This window comes from Hemitrygon akajei, chromosome 14 (genome assembly GCF_048418815.1).
Source record: "Hemitrygon akajei chromosome 14, sHemAka1.3, whole genome shotgun sequence".
In the NCBI taxonomy this organism is placed as follows: domain Eukaryota; kingdom Metazoa; phylum Chordata; class Chondrichthyes; order Myliobatiformes; family Dasyatidae; genus Hemitrygon; species Hemitrygon akajei.
The window spans coordinates 83,728,357-83,753,431 of NC_133137.1; the positions used below are offsets into that span (position 1 = coordinate 83,728,357).

At 39.4% G+C, this 25,075-nt stretch overlaps 1 protein-coding gene across 13 annotated transcripts in view; it reads left to right on the forward strand.

Annotated features, from left to right (window-relative positions):
* The window catches only part of usp6nl (USP6 N-terminal like), a 234,856-nt gene extending 211,312 nt beyond the window's left edge, over nt 1-23,544 (forward strand). For all 13 annotated transcript variants that reach the window (XM_073066490.1, XM_073066492.1, XM_073066496.1 and 10 more), the window contains one exon: nt 19,573-23,544. In XM_073066490.1, coding sequence (XP_072922591.1) covers nt 19,573-21,080 — 1,508 coding nt within the window. In that variant the 3' untranslated portion in view covers nt 21,081-23,544. The remainder of the gene's footprint in view (nt 1-19,572) is intronic.
* The last annotated feature ends 1,531 nt before the right edge of the window (nt 23,545-25,075 follow it).

Genomic DNA, 25,075 nt, shown 5'->3' on the forward strand with positions numbered 1-25,075 from the left:
GTGCTGGCTGTTAGTCTCTGCTGGGTCCCAGCCAATTGGATAGCCGAGTGATGACCACTGACTTGTATCCATCATTGTGAGCATTGATTCCTCAGGTGCCCATGCTTCGCCCTTCAGGCTTGATCCTGCAGATGCATAGGTTCATGAATTGCATCTAGTTCAATATGCTTGTTAATAGAGTCTTCCGTTAAGAACCAAACGTCTAAGAATTCTCTTTATTTTTTGTTCTGTGCTTATGCCAGGAGTTTTGTAGTTTCCCAGATGAATTTTGCACCTCTTTTATCTTATTTCATTTGAATATAACAAAGTTGTTGTTGACATAGCGCACCCTTAGTTTTGGTGTGATAATTTGTAATACTCTCCAGTTTTTGCAGGACACCTTCCTTGATGAACTCAGATATCGGAGATCCCATGGTGCTTCTTTTAGCTGTTAATAGAATTGTCCATTAAATTGGAAGTATGTTTTTAAGCAAAAGTTCAGAAGTTCGCATATACTTTGGAGTCTCATCGACTGGGTTGTTTGTTGTCAGATTTTTAAGTAGATCGTGTATCTTCTCTTTCACCAATTTGTGGTCAAGATGATGTTGAACGAGACCATTAATTCATCGTTGTCCAGCTGGATGTTCTGCAGCTTCTGTAGAAACTGTCATGTGTTGTTTATTGAATAGTCTGAACAAACAACAAGATGTTTCAGTCGTATTTATAGTTCTTCTGCCAGTTTGTAAGTTTGGATTTCTGGTGGGAATGACGTCTTTGTGGACCTTCAGTAGTCCGTGGAATTTTGGTTTGTTCATGTAATCCGCCTTCACTCTGAGATGTTCCTGTTCAGTTATTTCCTTTGCGGCTTCCAACTGGCATAGATCTGACTGTTCAGTTTTGAGGGTGGTTTGTTGTCAATTGGTCGATATGTGGTAGTGTCTCTGACTAACCCTTTGGACTTTTTGATGCAGTCAGCTTTGTCTAACACGACTGTCATGCGTCCTTTATATGCTGGCAGTATTACAATGTTCTAGTCCTTGCTGAGATTATTAAGTGCTTCTTGCTCTGTTTTTGAGAGTCTGTTGACTTGTTAATTTCAGTTCATTGCTGGTATGACAGTTTGCCTTATTTGATGTTGTACAGTTCCTGGGAATTCTCTGAACTTCAGGATGTTTTCCATGGAGTTGAGGGCTTCATGGAAAACATCCATGAAGCCCTCTACAGCAAGCCAGATTAATGCAAATAAATTCAGAAATTTAGAGTTGAGATGAAAATATTTAGAAATAGTCATCAAGGTAAGGGATGCTATTCTGTGCCAACCAGCTGAACCACCCATAGAAATCTTATCTCAGAACATCCATTTCTTGAATGTTTCTGGAATTTCTGCCTCTGCTTTCCACTTGATGGACTATTGCCCAGCATAATCGTTGTATGACCATATGCTTTGTTGTCATTCTTTGGTTGGTTGGCTTTTGCTTCTCTATATCCTCTAGAGAATATAAATGTGGAGAATGTAAACAAGGTGTCAGGCACTGCTTCCCTCCACAAGCCTGCAGGTCACCCTTGGGCAAGGTGTAGCACCTGCTTAGCTCCCCCAATCAGGGTCACATGAAGCCATGGGAGCAGATGGTGGATGGTCATATGAGCAACTGGTGTGTATCACAAGTCCTGATTATGTGACCAGTGATGCCAGACAGTCTCTGAAGAGTATTGATAATGGCTGATGTCACCGTCTTGTAAAGAAACTGCCCAGAAGAATTCAATGGCAACCCACTTCAGTCGAAAAATTTGCCAAGAACAATCATATGACACAGCATACAATGATGATGATATCCTCTAGTTCCTTTGACAAAGTTTTACTGAAACCATTGACATCTCTTTCTGTTTATCATTTAAGCTGGAAGTCTGAGATGTTCTTGTTTGTCTCGATAACTGTCCTCTCTGATACAAGGGATCGACCTTGTGGACATTCCCTGTTTATGCTGGGTATTCCTTTCAAGACCAGTAAACTGTTCAGCATGCAGGATGCCATAATGGACACCTCCCTATAGTTGTGCTTGTAGAACTCACTTGGAGCCTCACTACTGGAAAGATACATGCATCTCTAGTGCTTTGTAACTAGAACTAAATGGAGTGCATAGAGTCCAGCTGTGTGAACTCTGTATAATAACATCAAAAACATAAATTATAGATTTAGAAGTGAAATTGCCAATTCTATGTATTTTCCAATAGGCAGTCAGTGTTTCATTGCTACAATATTTCTTCCAAAGTTAATTTACTCTGATAAATTATTGAAAACAGGACTCAGTAGCTACAGTGGTGGTAGAAGTTTATGAACCCTTTAGAATTTTCTCCATTTCTGCATACATATGACCTAAAATGTGATCAGATCTTCACTTAAGTCCTAAAACTAGATAGTGTTCCCTATTAAATAAAAAACAAAATTATACTTGTTCATTTATTTATTGAGAAAAATGATTCAATATTTCATGTATTTGTTGGAAAAAGTATGTGATCCTCTGGGATTATTAGTTTGTTTAAAGGATAAATTAGAGTCAGGTGTTTCAATCAATGGGATGTCAATCAGGTATGAGTGTGGGAGGCCTTGTCCTATTTAAAGAACATAAACCTGGGTCTTCACTATCAAAATGTGATCTTCACCACATAAGCTTTTGGAAGTGTGCCAAAAACTTCTGAGGTTTTCTGAGAACCTCAAAAAAAAAGTTATTGATTCTCACCAGGCTGGAAAGGGATACAAATCCATTTCTAAAGAGATTAGGCTCCACAAATGGAGGAAATTCAACACCGTTGTTACTCTCCCCAAGAATGGATGACCAACAAAAATCACTCCAAGAGCAAGGCGGTAATATTCCAGAAGGTCATTGTTACGTACCCCGTAACTGGGTCACTTACCAGCAAAGATAGAGAGGTCCGTTGAAGTCTGATGGTACTATTTTTAATGGCATTTATTGATAAAAATACACAAAAATAATATCAAATCAAATATACATATCATATACGTCGTCAATACTAAATCTAAAAGCGCGGGTATAATAATAAGAAGAAGAAATAGCTCTATCATTGTCTAGGGGATAATGTATTGTCCGATGGAAATATAAAAGTCACTTTAGTTCATTCAAGCTGCGGCTTTTGGTTGGAGAGAAAGACAGAGGTTTAACTTGCCCATTCCTTTTATGATGTCAATCCTTCGAGAGTCGCTGGGGGCTGATTTCCCCTTTGTTGTTAGCTAAAGCCGTGCTTCCGTGGTAAAAGCCCACCAATTCCGAGGCAAAGGGAAAGGGACGCATTTGAGCTTTTCCACCGGCTTTCGCTATTATGCTGTTACAGGAGTTCTAGCATTTCTTCTGGTGCGTCTGAAGGGGCTGTTCCCCAGACCCTCTTTTATCCTGACTCACAGGGTCTCAGATGTCAATCAGGTTGGGATGATGCAATCCCTCCACCAGCCCCCCTCTGTTCATTGCCTGGGGGCTTCGATGAATCGTACAGTATTCAATATACAATTCCGTCTCCAAAAGACAATGACCTGTTTCGTAGCTTTGTATCGCTGGGGCCAGGACATTTTAAACGTCTGTCTCTCATTTCCTGGGTCTCCTGACCTGACTTAATAACGATCTTGTGATTCTCAAAAAGGAGGGGGGGGGGGGAGCACAGACGTAACAGTCATAAAGAACTCCCCAGGGTAATATCTAAGAAGCTACAGGCCTAACTTGTATTGGCTATTGTCAGTGGTTCATGAGTTTACCATCAGGCAAACACTAAACAACAAAGGTAGGATTGCAAAGAGAAAGCCACTCCTCTCCAAGAAGAACATTGCTGCCTGTCTACTAGAATGTTAGCTGGGTTTCAGCACCTAAGTTACAGAGAAAGGTTGAACAAATTAGTTCTTTGTTCTTTGGAGCGTAGAAGGTTGAGGGGGGACTTGATAGAGGTATTTAAAATTATGAGGGGGATAGATAGAGTTGATGTTGATAGGCTTTTTCCATTGAGAGTAGTGGAGATTCAAACAAGAGGACATGAGTTGAGAGTTGGGGGCAAAAGTTTAGGGGTAACACGAGGAGGAATTTCTTTACTCAGAGAGTGGTAGCTGTGTGGAATGATCTTCCAGTAGAAGTGGTAGAGGCAGGTTCAGTGTTGTCATTTAAAGCAAAATTGGATAGGTATATGGACAGGCAAGGAATGGAGGGTTATGGGCTGAGTGTAGGTCGGTGGGACTAGGTGAGTGTAAGCATTTGACACGGACTAGAAGGGCCAATATGGCCTGTTTCCATGCTGTAATTGTTATATGGCTATAAAGTTTGCTTAAGACCATGTGGATAAGTCAGAAGGCTATTGGAAGAATGTGCTGTGGATGGATAAATCCAAAATAAGGGAAACAAGTAGGGAAGTTATGGAAACTGTGACAATTAAAGAGGAGGAAGTACTGGAGCTTTTAAGGAATATAAAAGTGGATAAGTCTCTGGGTCCTGACAGGATATTCTCTAGGACCTTGAGGGAAGTTGGTGTAAAAATAGCAGGGGCTCTGACAGAAATATTTCAAATGTCATTAGAAACGGGGCTGGTGCCGGAGGATTGGCGTATTGCTCATGTGGTTCCATTGTTTAAAAAGGGTTCTAAGAGTAAACCTAGCAATTATCAGCCGGTCAGTTTGACGTCAGTGGTGGGTAAATTAATGGAGAATATTCTTAGAGATGGTATATGTAATTATCTGGATAGACAGGGTCTGATTAGGAATAGTCAGCATGGATTTGTGTGTGGAAGGCCATGTTTGACAAATCTTATTGAATTTTTTGAAGAGATTACGAGGAAAGTTGATGAGGGTAAAGCAGTGGATGTTGTCTATATGGACTTCAGTAAGGCCTTTGACAAGGTTCCGCACGGAAGGTTAGTTAGGAAGGTTCAATCGTTAGGTATTAATATTGAAATAGTAAAATGGATTCAACAGTGGCTAGATGGGAGATGCCAGAGAGTAGTGGTGGATAACTGTTTGTCAGGTTGGAGGCTGGTGACTAGTGGTGTGCCTCGGGGATCTGTATTGGGTCCAGTGTTGTTTGTCATGTACATTAATGATCTGGATGATGGGGTGGTTAATTGGATTAGTAAGTATGCAGCTGATACTAAGGTAGGTGGCGTTGTGGATAATGAAGTAGGTTTTCAAAGCTTGCAGAGAGATTTAGGCCAGTTAGAAGACTGGGCTGAACGATGGCAGATGGAGTTTAATGCTGATAAGTGTGAGGTGCTACATTTTGGTAGGAATAATCCAAATAGGACATACATGGTAAATAGTAGGGCATTGAAGAATGCAGTAGAATAAAGTGATCTAGGAATAATGGTGCATAGTTCCCTGAAGGTGGCATCTCATGTGGATAGGTTGGTGAAGAAAGCTTTTGGTATGCTGTCCTTTATAAATCAGAGCATTGAGTATAGGAGTTGGGATGTAATGTTAAAATTGTACAAGGCATTGGTAAAGCTGAATTTGGAGTATTGTGTACAGTTCTGGTCACCGAATTATAGGAAAGATATCAACAAAATAGAGAGTGTACAGAGAAGATTTACTAGAATGTTACCTGGATTTCAGTACCTAAGTTACAGGGCAAGGCTGACAAGTTAGGTCTTTATTCTTTGGAGCGTAGAAGGTTGAGGGGGGACTTGATAGAGGAACTTAAAATAATGAGGGGGATAGATCGAGTTGATGTAGATAGGCTTTTTCCATTGAGAGTAGGGGAGATTCAAACAAGAGGACATGATTTGAGAGTTAGGGGGTAAAAGTTTAAGGCTAACACGAGGGGGAATTTCTTTACTCAGAGAGTTGTAGCTGTGTGGAATGAGCTTCCAGTAGAAGAGGTAGATGCAGGTTTGGTATTGTCATTTAAAGTAAAATTGGATAGGTATATGAACAGGAAAGGAATGGAGGGTTATGGGCTGAGTGCGGGCCAGTGGGACTAGGTGAGAGTAAGTGTCGGCACGAACTAGAAGGGCCGAGATGGCCTGTTTCCGTGATGTAATTGTTATATGATTATATAAATGAGAAGCATTATGTTTGGTGAAAAGCAAACACTGCATTCCAGTATAAGAACCTCATCCCATCTGTGAAACGTGGTGGCAGTGTCGTGGTTTGGGCCTGCTTTGCTGCCTCAGGACCAGGGCATCTTGCCATCATTGAGGAAACTATGAATTTAGAATTGTAGCAGAAAATTCTATAGGAAAATGTTAGGGTATGTATCCGTGAACTAAAGCTCAAGAGAAAGGGTTAGGACAACAACCCTAAACATATAAATCGGTCTACCAAAGAATGGTTAAAGCAGAAAAAATATCACATTTTGGAATGGCTGAGTCAAAGTCCTGACCTTAATCGTATAGAAGTGTTGTAGAAGGGCCGGAAGCAAACAGTTCATTCAAGGAAGCCCACCAACGTCCCAGAATTGAAGCAGCTTTGTAAGGAGGAATGGCCTAAAATTCCTCCAAGCCAATGTGCAGGACTGATCAACGGTGACCAGAAACATTTGGTTGAAGTTAATTGCTGTACAAGGGTGGTCACACCACCTACTGAAAGTAAAGGTTCACCTTTTTTCAACAAGTACATGTAATATTAGATTGGTTTTCTCAATAAGTAAATGCAAAAGTGTAATGTTTTTTGTGTTATTTGTTTAATTTGGTTCTCTTTATGTAGCTTTAGGACTTGTGTGAAGATCTGATCACATTTTAAGTTATATTTATGCAGAAATAGAGAAAATTCTAAAGTAACACACGCAAAATGCTGGAGGAATTCAGTAAACCAGGCAGCATCTATGGAGAAAAGTGCAGTTGACATTTTGGGCTGACACCCTTCGGCAGGACTTCAGAAAAAATAAACTTTCTAACACCACTGTAAGTTGATTATGATAGAAGTAGAGAGGTGTGCCTGAAGAGCATTCTTCTAAACTAACATCTGAAAATTGAGTGATACATACATTTTCATTCTTCTGTTCTGCACAACAGCAGTTAGACACACCTTTTGTTTTACAGCCTTTGACATGGTAGCATAGTGGTTAGTGCCAGCTGTAAGACTGATGTTTGATCCCCGGCACCAACTGTGAGAATTTGGATTTTCTCCCTGTGACCGCGTGGGCTTCCTCCGCTTGCTCCTGTTGCCTCCAGAAGCATGGCGATACTTGAGAGCTGCCCAGCCTAAACTTGCTGATTTGATGCAAACGATGCATATTTCAATGTGCATATGACAAATAAAGTTCATCTTTGGCTTTAAAATCTTTCCTACAACTCTACCCTAAATTGCTTCAAAAAATATTGCCAGCTTGTTGATGTATTCAGTTAAAACCTTGGAATCTCTGCCTGATCTCTGCTTTGCCATGAGGATTGCAGCCATTCAAAAGTTTGCAACAAGGGAGGTTAAGGAGTGCCATTAAATCCTGATCTTGAGAATATCACCCAGGTGATCAAAATAAAGATTCCCGTGTGATCACATCCTTAATGATTTCAAAAAATAACCATTTATAGGTACATTATGTGTTGTTATTCCTCTTTGTCTTGAAACAACAACTGATTTCTGTTTGGTCTGGTGATTATAGTATCATACAAACCAATGTTATCAATTAATGAATCTCGCAGATGGCATTCAGATTTTTTCCTCCATTTGTGCTGAGGCATTTTAATAATGTATGAATGTTTCAACTTCAATGAACCTGATACTCTAAATTGACTTTGTTTTAATTTAATCTAATTTTTAATCCATTAAACTAATTGGCTGAGCTTGGTTTTATATGACAGCTAGCAAAAGATTATAACGTGAGGACAGTGACAATCAAACAAAGTTGACAGTCTTCTTCCAGTGAGATGAAGAAAAGGTTAACACTTTGAGAAGATAAGAATCTAAGTCTGTTCAACCAAAGTAGCAGGCTAATAATTAGCAATAAATTTTCCAAATGTGGAATAAACATTGCTATAAGCGATGGCATACAAGATTTTTAAAAATTATATTGCCTTGAGAAGTATTGGTTGTAATATAGGGATTTTGTTTGACAAAGTTAAAGAAAAAAGTAAGTGTTGTACCTGCTTGTTGATTCCAGTTTGGGATGCAATTCAATTTTCTAATATCTTAAAAAGTAATGAAAGTGAAGTGCCTATCTTTATACTTTAACAATTTGAATCTTATTTGGAATCCTAATTAGTCATTTTGATTGTACAAGCATCAGACCCACTTTGAAACTATAAGATTTTAATCATATGCTTTTTTAACATTTAGAAAATATCTTACAAAACATACAAGTTTTGTAGTTATTCCAAAAGTGTAATGTGTTCACACACAGATAAATCTTTGAATATAAATGTATCACAAGCAGTTAAGTGTTTTTCCAGTAGATGGCAGTGAAAAAGTGAGTGAAATGTTTGTCTTGTGTTCCTTCTGAACCATTAGAACTAGTTTATTGAACTGGTTTTTTGAGTAGTTTTTTGCACTGTCTATTTCTGAATGATCCACTATAGCATCACTCCAATATGTACTCCAGGACAACAAGAACTGCAGATTTCCTTCCCACAAGAATGTCCCTAAAGCAAACAGCACAGTACCCTAAAACTCCAATTGTTGGGAATTGGTGATTCCAAACTATCAGATTTTTTGGTCTACTGTATATTATTCCTATTAAAATCCAAACGCACTTCTAATTCAGTTATATTAGATGTTAAATCATATTATAATAAATTTTCAAGTGAACCAGCTAATCTTAAAGGAAACTCAGGAACTGGAGCCCTGATATTTTGGAGGAGAGCATGGCAAGCTGTCTGCCTGTTGGATCCCTTTTAATTTCGACTGCAACAATTATTATTCACTTACTTGTTTTGGTAGATATTTATCAAAAATCAGAATGTAGTTATTGAAATCCCAAAAGGCAAATACCCTGTGCTAACAAGTATTTGCATTTGTGTAGAGGTTATTAATAAAAAAAACCCTCTGATATTTAAAATTATACTTGAAAAATCAAGGTAAGGAAGCACTAAATTTGTATCTACAGGGTTAGCTTTCATTTTTAAATCACTGGCTTTAATCATTCGAGTACTGAGACCAGTCTATTTTCTAAGGTTTTGAGATATCATACAGTCAAATCATATAATATTTACCTTAGTTTTGTTATAATTAGAATCAAAACTAAAAATTTCATAGCATAGTATCCCAATTGAACTGTAGAATTCTTTATTATTTCTAAATGGCATTATCCTGAAGGAGATAGTAAATTAAACCTAAGATTTATTCAGTATTATCCAGAGAAGTAAAAGTTACATGCTTTATCTTCAGGATCAGTTGTAAGTAATAATTGAAAAGGTAATATAATGTCTCATGCTCATTTTTGCATAATGTTATTGCATAGCATTGGAAAATACAGTGGATTCCATTTAATTGGGCCATCGGTTAATCGGGCCAGCTACTTATTTGGAACACCATTTAAAGAACAAACTAATCAAGAAAATAGCCAGAGTTCCTTTTGTTTATTTGGTACACAATACCACTTAATTGAGCAGGAGACTGTTGCCAAACATTTCCAACTAGCGTCAGACTTGTGCACTTGTGTGGTCGTTAGACACTACACTGTGCTCACAGTGAACGATTTTTAAATAGCATCAACAGTGTATGCTTGCATTATGCTATTCATTTGGGCTAACCAATGCTGAATAAAAAGCAGTGATTTTTGACACTACTTCATGCAGGAAGGCAAAGTTATCTGCACTATGTGTCGGCATTGATTTTGTTAATTTGCACTCAATCAAAAGAACATGGCAGCATGCAGTGTTTGAATTCTCCATCAGTACAGGCAGTCCCCGGGTTATGAATGAGTTCTGTTCCTGAGTCCATCTTTAAGTCAGATTTGTACATAAGTCGGAACAGGTACATCTGGTATTATTTAGCGTCAGTTAGTCAAACGTTTGTATTAGTATATAGTACATATTTTACCTTTCTATGCATATAAAACACTTAAGAAATGTATGTATTTCAATAATTAAACCACTCTGTTGCTTAGTAATAATTGTAGCTTTCATCGGTGCAGGGCCTTTCACATGCTTCATTATTCTTACTTTATCCTTTACCGGTATCCTTTAAAGTTGTTCCAATCGTTGACCGACTGTAGCCTAAAGCTTTTCCAATGACCGATGGTGTTTCACCTCTTTCCAATCACTTTATTATTTCCACTTTATTTTCAATTGCGATTATTTTCCATCAACGGAACAGAAAACTGCGGATTTTATGTTCTATCGCTGAGCAGCAGTGAACTGTCTGATTGGCCTATCAGAGTTCTCTTTAGGATCTAGTTGACTTGATCAGTATTTCTGATCTGGCTATTGTTCATGATCGCACTTAATTAAAAAAAATACAGCAGCAGCCGCGGGCAGCAGGTCACCTGCTCCCCCGGGTCCTAAAATCCACCTGCACTGAGACAGGTTAAGTGGGACAAGTGGGGGTGGTGCTGACTGGAAAAGGGGCGGGGGGGTCAGGGTGAATCTTGCTAAGAAATATTTAACAAAGTTACACACTCAACACACTGTTAACGGCAATTACTTAAAATGGCGGACAGCGTCGTGATCCGACTTAAAAGGGCGGATGACGTTCTCCTTCCTCCGTTCGTAAGTACAAGTTGTCTGTAACTCGGGGACTGCTTGTAACTATTATGAACTAATACACAGTTTTATCGTATTTAAGTAATTGTATTAGTGTTCAATTTGTTCTGTATTTCAGTTAAATACATAATATGTTACTCAGTTTAATGTAGTTTGTCTTTTTTAAACTATTTCCATGAAACTTAAGCTAATTGGGGCAGCCACTTAATTGGGCCAAAATGTACTGGTCCTGATGTGTCCCAATTAACCAGAATCCACTGTATTCCAATTTTTCAAACCGGCTCTAAATATAATGAGTTTCAGATACTGAAGTTATGATACACTTCAGCAGTAGAGTGCTCTCTCTGGGTTGCTGTCACCTTTTTTGCATTCTTCACTTACTCATTTTTAAATCTGTGGACTATGTTGTTACTGAACATTGAATTAGCATTGTTGAGTGGGTTGATCTTTCTGGCAATCCCAATTGCTGCTGAGCAGGAAAAACAAAGGAGAAGGTCACAAAAGAGTTTTTGTTTCAATGGTTTGGTTCAGTCAGATGCAAGAATTAATTCTGAATAATAAATAAATATGAATGATGTTTTGGAATCCACACATCATACTTTAATAATTACTATTTTCAGAGTAGTTATCAGTTGATATGAATCTATGTTTTAAGATGTTCCTGTTGTTCCAAAATAGTTTTTATATTTGTAGGTTTTGAAGCAAAAGAATTTTAATTAATGTTGGAAAAAATGTATAAACTCATGTTGATCACATGAAGCTAGACTACATTTTTTCAGTTCTGTGTGCTTCTGTTTGTTGTCATTGAACATATAAATGTTCTCTAGCTTCAAGAATTATTGGCTTTCTGTCACTGGCTTTTTTGTACTCTGTTTCTTGTGTATCCCCATCAACTTCATGGATTACTCAGGAGAAAAGCAAAGTATTTGTGTGACACAATCCCTTAATTGGAAATGTCAGCATTCCAAGTAGTGATTGACAGTTTTGGCTTTGTTGCTTATGTGGCTATCTGGCTCTTAACATTGAGTTTTGTAAGTACCAAGGTCCATCATCAATTAGAAGATGCATGGTTCTGAATTTTGTAGAACACAATACAAGGTAACAGGCTTCAAATGTAAAATACATAGAATGGTAGCAACCTTTGTTATCTCTTTTAAGTAACCATTGTAATAAAACATGTTTAATCAAAACAACATCATAGGCAAAATAATTTTTCTTTATCATCCATGCAACCTTCTTCAAAGAGTGATGCCAGTTATTTAACTTCCGTGCCTGTTATTAATCCAGTTTTCTTGGAAAATAACTCTCAATATAGCCGTTTAAATGTTTCAGGTAGTTTTATGATAAAAATCAGATCCTAATATAATGGGAGAAGTAGACAGGAATCATTCTTGTTGAGTTGGAAAATGTTTTAAAGGTTTTTGTAGGGAAGTCGTGCATAAGATATTTTAACTTCTGGAGTAAGGCAGTATCCAGTGCATCAATGATCATTGAAACAAACTTTGAAGTGAGGCTTTGGAGCTCTTGTGGTATCATCACTCTGAGTCAGTCTATATAAGAAGTGTTTTTAAGTGAAACACAGTTGTATTCAGTTCTTGTTTATTTTTCCGGTTTCCAACTGCTGTCTACCTTGGTAGTCAGACTGAAATGAGGATCTTGCTGTGTCGGGAAAAGTTAATATTCTGGTTTAAACGAGAGCACTAATGCACTGCGTTGATTCACTTCACTTCTCAGCAGCCCCATTAGTCAAGCATTCTAATTAATTTTTACATCTTGATTTTGCATGCCCAGATTTTCTAATTTTATATTACCTTGTGATAATTCTGCATTAGGTGTGGTTATACGTTCATTAGTAAAATTTTTGTTTGTCCTGATATTTTCATGGTAAAAAGATGTCATATTGGAAAACAAAAATCTCATGAAACGCTATTACAGAAATGGTCTTAAGGTCTGTAGCAATAAATATGAGTTTTGCTTTGAAGTTTTTACCAAAACATAATAAATTGTCTGGGGTAGCTTTTCATAAGATGGATTACTTGGAGCTATTAGCCATGCCCTACACCAGTTCTACACCAGCATATTCAGAGCAAGAATGCTGCGAATGAATGGCTGATTTTTTGGAGCAAGTGGAGTTTTTTTTTACTACTCGGGTAAATGAGAGGCGAGACTGTGCAGGTGCGTGACGTCAGCCACTAGAGCGCGAAGCTTTAAAAAGGCAAGGAATCTTCAACGGTTTTTAATTCAGAGCAAGAAGGCTGCGAGTGAACAGCTGATTTTTTCGGAGCATAGGGAGTTTTTTTTTACTACTTGAGTTAAAGAGAGGGGAGACTGCACAGCGCATGACGTCAGCCACTAGAGCGCGGAAGGTTTAAAAAGACCACCATATCCAGCGGGCAGCGGAGTGAGAGGCAGCAGAGTGGTTGGGCTTTGGCTCAACAGGCTTAGCTGGTAATGGGACGAGGCAAGGTTGGAAGTATGTGTGTGAGGCCAGTTTTCTGTGTTCAGTGTCAGATGTGGGGTGTCCTGGAGTCTCCCAGCCTCTTGGACAGCCATATTTGAAGCTCGATGACCTTCGCCTGGTCAGGGAGAGTGAGGAGGTGATAGAGAGGAGTTGGTCACACCAGGGCCACGGGAGATGGACAATTGGGTCACAGTCAGGAGGGGGAAGGGCAAGAGTCAGGTACTAGAGAGTACCCCTGTGGCTGTACCCCTTGATAATAAGTACTCCTGTTTAAGTACTGTTGTGGGGGGGGGAACAACCAACCTGGGGGGAGAGGCAGTGGCCACGCCTCTGGCACAGAGTCTGGCCCTGTGGCTCAGAAGGGTAGAGAAAGGAAGAGGAAGGCAGTAGTGATAGGGGACTCTATGGTTAGGGGCACAGACAAGTGATTCTGTGGATGCAGGAAAGAAGCATGGATGGTAGTTTGCCTCCCTAGTGCCAGGGTCTGGGATGTTTCCGATCACGTCCAAGATATCCTGCACTGGAAGGGAGAACAGCCAGAGGTCATGGTACATATTGGTACCAATGACATAGGTAGAAAAAGGGAAGAGATCCTGAAAAAAAGACTACAGGGAGTTAGGAAGGAAGTTGAGAAGCAGAACCGCAAAGGTAGTAATCTCGGGATTACTGCCTGTGCCACGCAACAGTGAGAATAGGAATAGAGTGAGATGGGGGATAAATGCGTGGCTGAGGGATCGGAGCAGGGGGCAGAGATTCAGATTTCTGGATCATTGGGACCTCTTTTGGGGCGGGTGTGACCTGTACAAAAAGGACGGGTTGCTCTTGAATCCCAGGGGGACCAATATCCTGGCGGGGAGGTTTGCTAAGGCTACAGGGGAGAGTTTAAGCCAGAATTGTTGGGGGGTGGGAACCGAACTGAAGAGACTGGGGAGGAGGAGGTTAGCTCACAAATAGAGAAAGCTTGTAGACAGTGCGAGAGGGAGGATAGGCAGGTGATAGAGAAGGGACGCACTCAGACCGAAGGCTTGAGATGTGTCTATTTTAACACAAGGAGTGTTGTGAACAAAGTGGATGAGCTTAGAGTGTGGATCAGTTGTTACGAATGCAACAGCAATCGATATGAAACTGAGACAGGGTTCAAAAACAAATCCCGAGATTTGTTAACCTCTGCTCAAATCTTAGAAAAGTAAACAAACGACTAACTTAGCCGGAAGTTGACAGTTAAGCAGCAATATCGAACAAACAGTCAAATGTAGAACCTGTTCTTAACAAGTTCTCTTTCAAGCACAGTCTTAAAGTGATAAATTCAAAAGTCCTTGTGATTTATACAGTCATTAAGGAGACACTTCATCGAAATGATTCCTTCGAAGTAACAACGAATCTGCCGATCCCACAGCCGCGAGGTGCCTTGTTCGAAGAAATCACTGGAGGGTGGTCACTGCACAAACCTTCTCGACCTTGTAGGGGTTTAACTCAAATGTGCATGCCACAATTCCTGAATGAAGTCACAAAGGTCTATCATTCCCAAGACGCTGAATGACATTAACTTTATCCAGTCCTTTCAACTCTGATAACTCTGGTAATGCTTTCACTCTCCGATACTGGACTCTTAGGGAAAAATAAATGTGCAGCAAACAAAACTGGTGCAGCCTGCACACCTCCAACCAGCAACAACAACGTTGCACAAAAATAAAAATGAGAACTGCGTCACAGTCGCGTGTTTTGTTTAAGTACTGTTTGGAACATGCCATCACGTGACATAACATCAACCCACAGTCATGAGACAATTACATCATCCCACTGTCCCATGTTGAAACTGTGAGTATGTAACACAGTACTTGGAGATATGGTATGGTGGCCGTTATAGAGATTTGGATGGCTCAGGGACAGGAATGGTTACTTCAAGTGCCAGGTTTTAGATGTTTCAGAAAAGACAGAGAGGTAGACAAAAGAGGTGGGGGCATGGCACTGTTGGTCAGAGATAGTGTCACGGCTGCAGAAAAGGTGGATGCCACAGAGGGATTGTCTATGGGGTCTCTGTGGGTGGACGTTAGGAACAGGAAGGGGTCAATAACTTTACTGGGTGTTTTTTATAGGCCGCCCAATAGTAGCAGGGATATCGAGGAGCAGATACGGAAACAGATCCTGGAAAGGTGTGATAATAACAGAGTTGTCTTGATGGGAGATTTTAATTTCCCAAACATCGATTGGCATCTCCCTAGAGCAAGGGGTTTAGATAGGGTGGAGTTTGTTAGGTGTGTTCGGGAAGGCTTCTTGACACAGTATGTAGATAAGCCTACAAGAGGAGAGGCTGTACTTGATTTGGTATTGGGAAATGAACCTGGTCAGGTGTCAGATTTCTCAGTGGGAGAGCATTTTGGAGATAGTGATCATAATTCTATCTCCTTTACAATTGCATTGGAGAGAGATAGGAACAGACAAGTTAGAAAAGTGTGTAATTGGAGTAAGGGGAATTATGAGGCTATCAGGCTGGAAATTGGAGGCTTAAAATGGAAAAAGATGTTCTCAGAGAAAAGTATGGGAGAAGTGTGGCAAATATTCAAGGGATATCTGTGTAGAGTTCTGTATAGATACATTCCAGTGAGACAGGGAAGTTATGGTAGGGTACAGGAACAGTGGTGTACAAAGGTTGTAATAAATCTAGTCAAGAAGAAAAGAAGAGCTTACAAAAGGTTCAGGGAGCTAGGCAGTGTTAGAGATCTAGAAGATTATAAGGCTACTAGGAAGGAGCTTAAGGAAATCAGGAGAGCCAGAAGGGTCCATGAGAAGGCCTTCGCGGGCAGAATTAAGGAAAACCCTCAAGGCATTCTACAAGTATGCGAAGAGCAAGAGGATAAGATGAGAAAGAATAGGACCTATCAGGTGTGACAGTGGGAAAGTGTGTATGGAACCGGAAGAAATAGCAGAGATACTTAATGAATACTTTACTTTAGTATTCACTATGGAAAAGGATCTTAGTGATTGTTGTGATGACTTGCAGCAGACTGAAAAGCTTGAGCATGTAGATATTAAGGAAGAGGATGTGCTGGAGCTTTTGGAAAGCATCAAGTTGGATAAGTCACTGGGACTGGACAAAATGTACCCCAGGCTACCCGTGGGAGGCGAGGGAGGAGATTGCTGAGCCTCTGGCGATGATCTTTGCATCATCAATGGGGACAGAAGAGGTTCTGGGGGATTGGAGGGTTGCAGATGTTGTTCCTTTATTCAAGAAAGGGAGTAGAGATGGCCTAGGAAATTATAGACCAGTGAGTATTACCTCAGTGGTCGATAAGTTGATGGAGAAGATCCTGAGAGGCAGGATTTGTGAACATTTGGAGAGGTATGATATGATTATGAGTAGTCAGCATGGCTTTGTCAAGGGCAGGTCATGCCTTACAAGCCTAAATGAATTTTTTGAGGATGTGTCTAAGCACATTGATGAAGAAAGAGCAGTAGATGCAGTGTATATGGATTTCAGCAAGGCATTTGATAAGGTACCCCATGCAAAGCTTATTGAGAAAGTAAGGAGGCATGGGTTCCAAAGGAATGTTGCTTTGTGGGTTCAGAACTGGCTTGTCCACAGAAGGCAAAGAGTGGTTGTGGACGGGTCATATTCTGCATGGAGGTCGGTCACTAGTGGAGTGCCTCAGGAATCTGTTCTGAGACCCTTACTCTTCGTGATTTTTATAAATGACCTGGATGAGGAAGTTGGAGGTGTTGTGGATAGTGTGGAAGGCTGTCAGAGGTTACAGCGGAACATCGATAAGATGCAAAACTGAGCTGAGAAGTGGCAGATGGAGTTCAGCCCAGATAAGTGTGATGTGGTTCATTTTGGTGGGTCAGATATGATGGCAGAATATAGCATTAATGGTAAGACTCTTGGCAGTGTGGAGGATCAGAGTCCCAGTCCATAGGACGCTCAAAGCAGCTGCACAGGTTGACTCTGTGGTTAAGAAGGCATATGGTGTATTGGCCTTTATCAATCATGGAATTGAATTTAGGAGCCAAGAGGTAATGTTGCAGCTATATAGGACCCTGCTCAGACACCACTTGGCGTACTGTGCTCAGTTCTGGTCGCCTTACTACAGGAAGGATGTGGAAGCCATAGAAAGGGTGCGGAGGAGATTTACAAGGATGTTGCCTGGATTGGGGAGCATGTCTTATGAGAATAGGTTGAGTGAACTCGGCCTTTTCTCCTTGGAGCGAAGGAGGATGAGTGGTGATCTGATAGAGGTGTACAAGATGATGAGAGGCATTGATCGTGTGGATAGTCAGAGGCTTTTTCCCAGGGCTGAAATGGTTGCCACAAGAGGACACAGGTTTAAGGTGCTGGGGAGTAGGTATAGGTGAGATATCAGGGGTAAGTTTTTTACTCGGAGTGGTGAGTGCATGGAATGGGCTGCCGGCAACAGTGGTGGAGGCGGATATGATTGGGTCTTTTAAGAGGCTTTTAGATAGGTACATGGAGCTTGGTAAAATAGAGGGCTATAGGTAAGCCTAGTAATTTCTAAGGTAGGGACATGTTGGGCACAACTTTGTGGGCCGAAGGGCCTGTATTGTGCTGTAGGTTATCTATGTTTCTTTGTTTTCTATATTCCATGTATTGACACTGCGATAGATGAGCAGTTAAAAAATTAAAAACTAGAAGCTGCAGATCTAAAACCAATATGGGAGATGCCATAAATGCTCAGCAGATCAGGCTGCATCTGAGGAAAGAGAAACAATTAATGTTTCAGATTAAAGACCTTTTGTCAGAACTGGGAAGGAGAGAATAGAGGCGTTTTTTTTAAGCTGCAATGAAGTTAGGTAGAGGAGGATATAGCTAATAGGGTAAAACCAGATGATCATGTTGGGATGAACTGTAAACAAGCTAACCTGATCAATGAGTGATTGGGCATGTTTACAGAGTGACAGAGACAAAAATAAATATCGGAGGTGCAGAATATAGAGAATGTAGACATGGCCAGCATTTCAGGGTGGGCAGGTTCATAAGTCCCAGAGAGAGGGGGGAAAAAGCTCTAGTATCACAGATGGATGACTAATCTATTTGATCAGTTTCCAACTGTGATGTTGGATCAGCTTGACTTTCCCCCAAATGCCATCTTTTTTTTTCTATTCTTATTTAATTTATCCAGTGCTAGAATAATTGATGATTGTCATCTAAGATGCTGGAGAATTTCAGTCCTTCAACCCGAATTTCCCAGAGTCAATTTCGTCCTGCACCTTTGATGGCATCATTCTTGATTAGATGCTAATCTCGATAGTCTTAACCGGTTGCCCCTGTACTGCAGTGAATGCGCTAAAACTGATGCATCTATACAAATTACCTCTGTGTTGCAGCTGTTTGGGTGGTGGAAAATTTGTCCTCATGGAATTCACAAATCACTACCCAAAAATTTCAGATGTAGAATAAAATTCACTCTTAGAATTTATGTGAAAAAATACAAAGAAAGGTAGACAACATTACTTGTTTTAACTTGCATTTTTAAAAATCATGCACAGATTTTGATAAGGGCTGTTTTCTGAGAATACTACCCCTACCACCCTTGTATGTGGTCACCTTCACTTCTTGCTAACTTGGTCTTTATTGCTTTATTTACTGGAGACACATTCTAACTGATTTTGTCCTCCATTTTAATTAATCAATACTTTAAAATAAAGGTTACCAATATACAATTTATTTTACTCTTGGCTTGCACACCTGGTCTTTGGACTATTGGAACTGGGATAGGATCTTCATTTGTGTTAATTTATTTTTGTTGATTGCTATTCCAAGACCTGGATTTCATTTAAAGCACCTGTTAACTGTGACTAAACCAACACAGCAAATGATGAAAACTTGTGGGCTTTTAGTACTCAAAATAATAGCAATGTAATGTTCTTATTCACTGACGAATCTGGTGAACTTGAAGCATACTGTATTTCCAATTAAAATAAATCTCAGTCTTGCTATTGGACTATATGACTTACAGCATCATTTGTGTATAATGTGCTTTTGTTGTCAAAAGGCAACATATTATTCTTGTTGCCAAGACAATGCCTTAAAGCTGAAGTAATCTGCCCCATAAACTTGATAAGAGTATTTTGAAGGTTAGTTTCTGATCTATGTCTAGATGATTCTGCATCTGGGATAGTTGTCCCAAGCTATGACCTCTCATGTTCATATTTTAAAGTATGCAACCTTGTAATTTATGATCAATTAATGATTGAAATACTTTGTATAAAATAGTTGACATTGAGATGTTACCAAACATGTTGGAAACATTGAAGTAACTACTTAAGGTATCATTCTACTTTCTCAACCTGTCACAGACCACTCTCACAGGAACAACTTTGGAGGCTCATATTGAGAAAATCACAAAGAATTGGAAAATACTTACTGTTGTTCCTGCTTTTTGCTATCAGTTATATATATTTCTTATCTGGATTGCCTGCTTGTCAAGAAATAATATTCAGCTGTATGAAATGGATGAGTCAATGTAACAATATTTTTCTATACCAATTATTTTCAGGTAAACCTGAAGAATTTCCACAAAAATCACTTGGCCAACTGCCTGCTGAGTGCCATGAGCCACCGGTTCTCAATCACATGACCAATGGACAGAATAACGTAATTAAAGGAGGACCAACAGCTTCAAGGAGAAAAGATAAAAAGGCTTCACCAGAGAAACACCAGGAGAAACAGCCTGATATCAGGCCCAAGAAAAGCTCTTTGGAAAAGCCAACTGTGAAATCCCAAAAGACAGGGTTTGTGGAAAATCAAGGAGGCAAGGTGAAAGTCTTGCCAGACCTTGATGTGCTAAAGCAGCATGGGCTGCCATCACAGCGTGTACCAACACATGGCAATCCCAAACAGCTTTACAATGCCACAGCCAACCAGAACTCAAATGCAAATTCAAATGTCAGAAAGGAGTTTGCACCAAAGTGGAACAAACCTTCAGGTCAGAAAATCTCAGAAGCTATTTCCAAACATTCTGCAGATGGCAGCAGGGGCAGAACTGGAAGTTACAATGCACCAAGTTCCCATTCTAGTCCAGAGGAGATGGATGTGTTTTTAGACAGGACAAAGGGACTGATTATTGAAGTTGATGAGACAAAGAGAGACTCAAATGCTTCGGAATATGACAATGTTCCTGGAGTTAATCATGAATATGAGATATGTGCGGAGGAAATGATAGAAAATAGGGAATTGAATATAGCACAAAATAATTCATTCTCTAAAGCAGCTACATTGAAAAATACAAGTCTCTCAAAGATGTCATCTGCACAGTTTCCAAACAAGGCAATCAGTGCCAGCGCAGGTTCTCAAGCACGGCCTGCACGGACTCATTCTGCATCAGTAAATTCTAACCAAAGGTCTACAGTAAAGCGACAGCCCTCTTCTCCACCTTCCTACAATGGTCCTCCTGAGTATCATGGTAACCTCCCTCAGTACTCACCAACCAGACCTAAAGACATGCCTGCATCGTCACAGTACAGTTATAATATGTCTGGAGGCCGGCCTAGTCATGACAATCGGCCATATGTTACAAAGGTAGCACATATGCCAAACTATGAAGAGGCCAGTATGAACTCCCGCACCATTGGTCGTCAGTTTTCTAACTCTTCACAGCCTTTCAGAACTGCAATACCCACTTTAGATCGCAGTGGACAATATGATTCAATAAACACAACAAATTACATAAGGCATGCAGTTCTGTATGAAGGTGCACAGCAGCATTCACCAGAATATCAACACGATTACAAAAAATGGCAAGAGCAATATGAACGGCAGTGGAGCCAGGAAACTGATACAAGGTCCAGAGGAAATATGCAGAGATCACCAAGTTTCCGGAATGCACAACAGACTCCCATCCCTGACTTTAGCTACCCAGGTGTGCCTGTAACTGGCAGTAATATCTATAAATATTCCGATGCACATGTACAAACACAATATCCACATTCAAGTCCGTATGGTCCCCAGCATTATGGAAATCCTCAGACTGATAGAAGAACCATCCCAGAATCAGTATTGCTTTAAGATGTCTGCCTTCTTTTTAAAAAGTGATGTGAAGAACATTCGTGAAATTTTAAAATGTCCGCTGTATTAAAAACAAACTTTTAAAATGACCACTGTATTATAAAAAGGTCACTTATAATTTTGTCTAAAGCATTTGGGAAAAGATCTAAAAATATATACATGGTATTTTGTTACTAAAAGTTACAGAATCAGGAAACCAATTGAAATTGAAAACCAGCCCAATTTTTAGAATTGTCGTGCTCGTGTTTATATTTTAGTATTGGAAGCAATGAGATTTGAACACGGTCCTGTACCAAATTGAAGCAAACGCCTCAGTAATTTTCCACAAATTTCCTGAAAATGTTTTAGAACAGTTGGTCGATATTCTGCCTTCTCTCATTATGTAGGTTGATTCTGGTTGTTGCTGTGTAGCCATGATGTGACAATTTTAAAGGTTGATTTTATAACATCTTTGGCAGATTTTGGTCTAAAATTTCAGAGTATTATAATTTTTCCCAGGTCACTATTCTGATAATCTTACTCAGTAACTTTAAAAAACAAAAGAGGTAATTGGACTGTATTTCCCTTTGAACAAAATTGACCAGGCTGATAGAATACTAGCATCAAACCTAAGTGCATGCTTTCTTCCTAAACTTACACATGTAAATTGAAGAAGGCAGGTAGATCAGTGCTATCACACTTGAGTTACATTAGTGAGAATAAAATATTAAAATGAGTTTATTGAAGTACAACAAAAGGAAAACTAGCAAATATTGTTTAATATTAGTACACATTTGTTCTTCCTTCACAATTAACAATACCAGGGTGGATCATGGTAGATAATTTGCAGAAAAAAATAGATTAATCATTTTACCTTTTACTCTGTCAATTACACCAGTTTGCAGCTGAATATATTCATAGGAATTATTGATCCTTCAGTTTTTTCAACACATTAAATGGTAGAAACTATGCTGGAATTGCAGACTCCTTGATTATGAATAACACATTATGTTGGTTAAAAGTCAAGGTGTTTGAACTGGGGTAAGGTGGGGGTTGGACCAGTTTGCTTTGTGGTTTTGTCATGAGATTTTGGCCTTTGTTTTAATAATATGGCTAAGTAGCTAATATATCCCAAAATAAAAATGCTATTTTGACTTTTTTATGGTTTCAAATAGAAATGAACAGAAACAAATGCTTCAATGTACACTTTGATTGTGGCTGGAGTCATTTGGATTTTAAAACATGTCAGCAGAGTAGAAAACACTGGCAAAAACATTTAAAATAACTTAAAACACTGATTCAAACATATTACAACTGGCATTGATTACATGTAAGTGGAACAACACTATTGTCTGTATATGTGTGTAATATATATATATATATACTTCAAATGTGCAAACTAAATTATCAATATATTAGATACATTCTGACGGATAAATTGCAAGTTAATTTCTAACTCTTTGCTTGAAGGAATTGCAGAAAAAATAATATTGTTAAAATATGTAATTATTTACCATAGTTCTTAAAGTCTTAATTCTGAGTCTTTAATATGGACACTTGCTGTATTGTATAAATGATAGGGAACCTGCTAGCTGAAATATATGCATCAACAATGGTAAATACAGTAGAATTTATATATTTACACTATTTTCTTAAGTCATCTGCATTACTTTTATAGCTGTAGTCTATTTTGATGCAACTGTACTTTTTTAATGTACAAAAAATGATCATGTTTGCTTTCCTGTGTTTTACTATTCTTTCTGTAATATCTATTTCTTTTGACGGCTAGCCAACTCAATAAAGAGCACTAAGTTTGCCCAGGGCTACCAGCCCTGTTCCCATTGACAGTACCTCTTTCCTCTTCTAGATCCCACTGCATGTGGCGCCATGATGCCTGAACACTGGATGCATCGATGGTATCCCCAGCTAATGGGGCTACTTCTGGCTGCCAACATTGCTGCTGACGTTGCTCCTGGCAAACATATACTGGTGAAGGCATGCAGAGGGCTGATCAATCTGGAGGAGGCTATGCATGAAAAGTTAGGCAATTTCTTACTTGGAATGAGTGGACAAGATTACAGAGGCTGAGTACAAGTATGAGTCCATTCATCTAAGTGAGGAAAACAATCTGCATTAAAAGTCCAAGTGTACCATTCAGTGAAAGCTACAGCACGGGTACAAAACTGATTAAGAATAATGGTACGGGCAGCATGGTAGCGTAATATTTAACATATTCACAACCACCAATCAGGGTTTGATTTCTGCTGCTGTCTGTAAAACATTCTCCCCATAACTGCATGGGTTTTTTTCCAGGTGCTCTAGTTTTCTCCCACATTCCAAAGATGTATGTTAGGTTGAGGTCGGTAAGTTGTGGTGTCACTTGCAGGCTGCCCCCAGCAAAATCCTTGCTGGTTTGATTTGACACAAATGACGCATTTCACTGGATGTTTTGATGTACATGTGACAAATAAAGCTAATCTCTGTATCTTTCTTTTATCTCTTTAATGCTGTATGTGTTGATACTGGTTTATTATTATATGTACCAAGATGCATTGAAAACCTTGTCTTGCACAGTGCACTGAGGTAGAATAATGGAATTTTTATTATTTATTTTTTATGGTAAGGGCATCACCATTGAGGCGCACTCATCTGTCTCAGAGAAAGTGATGTGAGACATCTCAATCTACTTTGGACCTCCTGGTGAAGGTACTGTCACAGTACTGCTAGATAGGGACTTAAAGATTTAGAACCAGTGATGATGAAGGGCATCTCATCCACTTCCAAGTCGGGAAGGTGTGCAAAGGAGGTTCTCACAACTGCAGTCCCACAGGGCACAGTTCTTTTAACAGTGAGTTGATTCATAAATGTAAGGGCATGAAAAGGGTGAAAATAGAAACAAAACAGCTGATGCTGGAAATCTAAAATAAAACACAAAATACTATAAAAAGTTTTAACAGGCCAAGCAGAATGGCTTTCAGCAAGGATGCAGTTGACATGGAAGTCTTAGGGCTGAGAGGTGAAAACTAGCAAATAGATTTCAATGATCAGGTTTATTATTACTCACATGTGTTGTGAAATTTCATGTTCATGGCAGTAGTATAGTTCAATGCATTTAAAAAATTACTCTTACAGTGGCATGCAAAAGTTTGGGCACCCTGATCAAAATTTCTGTTACTGTGAATAGTTAAGTGAGTAGAAGATGAACTGATCTCCAAAAGTCATAAAGTTAAAGATAAAACATTCTTTTCAACATTTTAAGCAAGATTCGTGTATTATTTTTTTGTTTTGTACAATTTTAGAGTGAAAAAAAGGAAAGGAGCACCATGCAAAATTTTGGGCACCCCAAGAGATTTGAGCTCTCAGATAACTTTTACCAAGGTCTCAGACCTTAATTAGCTTGTTAGGGCCATGGCTTGTTCGCAGTCATCGTTAGGAAAGGCCAGGTGATTCAAATTTCATAGCTTTATAAATACCCTGACTCCTCAAACATTGTCCCAACAATCAGCAGCCATGGGCTCCTCTAAGCAGCTGTCTAGCACTCTGAAAATTAAAATAAATGATGCCACAAAGCAGGAGAAGGCTATAAGAAGATAGCAAAGTGTTTTCAGGTACCTGTTTCCTCAGTTCATAATGTAATTAAGAAATGGCAGTTAACAGGAACGGTGGAGGTCAAGTTGAGGTCCGGAAGACCAAGAAAACGTTCTGAGAGAACTGCTCGTAGGACTGCTAGAAAGGCAAATCAAAACCCCCGTTTGACTGCATAAGACCTTCAGGAAGATTTAGCAGACTCTAGAATGGTGGTTCACTGTTCTACTGTGCAGCGACACCTGCACAAATATGACCTTCATGGAAGAGTCATCAGAAGAAAACCTTTCCTGCATCCTCACCACAAAATTCAGCGTCAGATGTTTGCAAAGGAACATCTGAATTTGACCCCAGCATCTGCAGTGTACTTTGTGTTTATCTAAAGAAGCCTGATGCATTTTGGAAACGAGTCCTGTGGACTGATGAAGTTG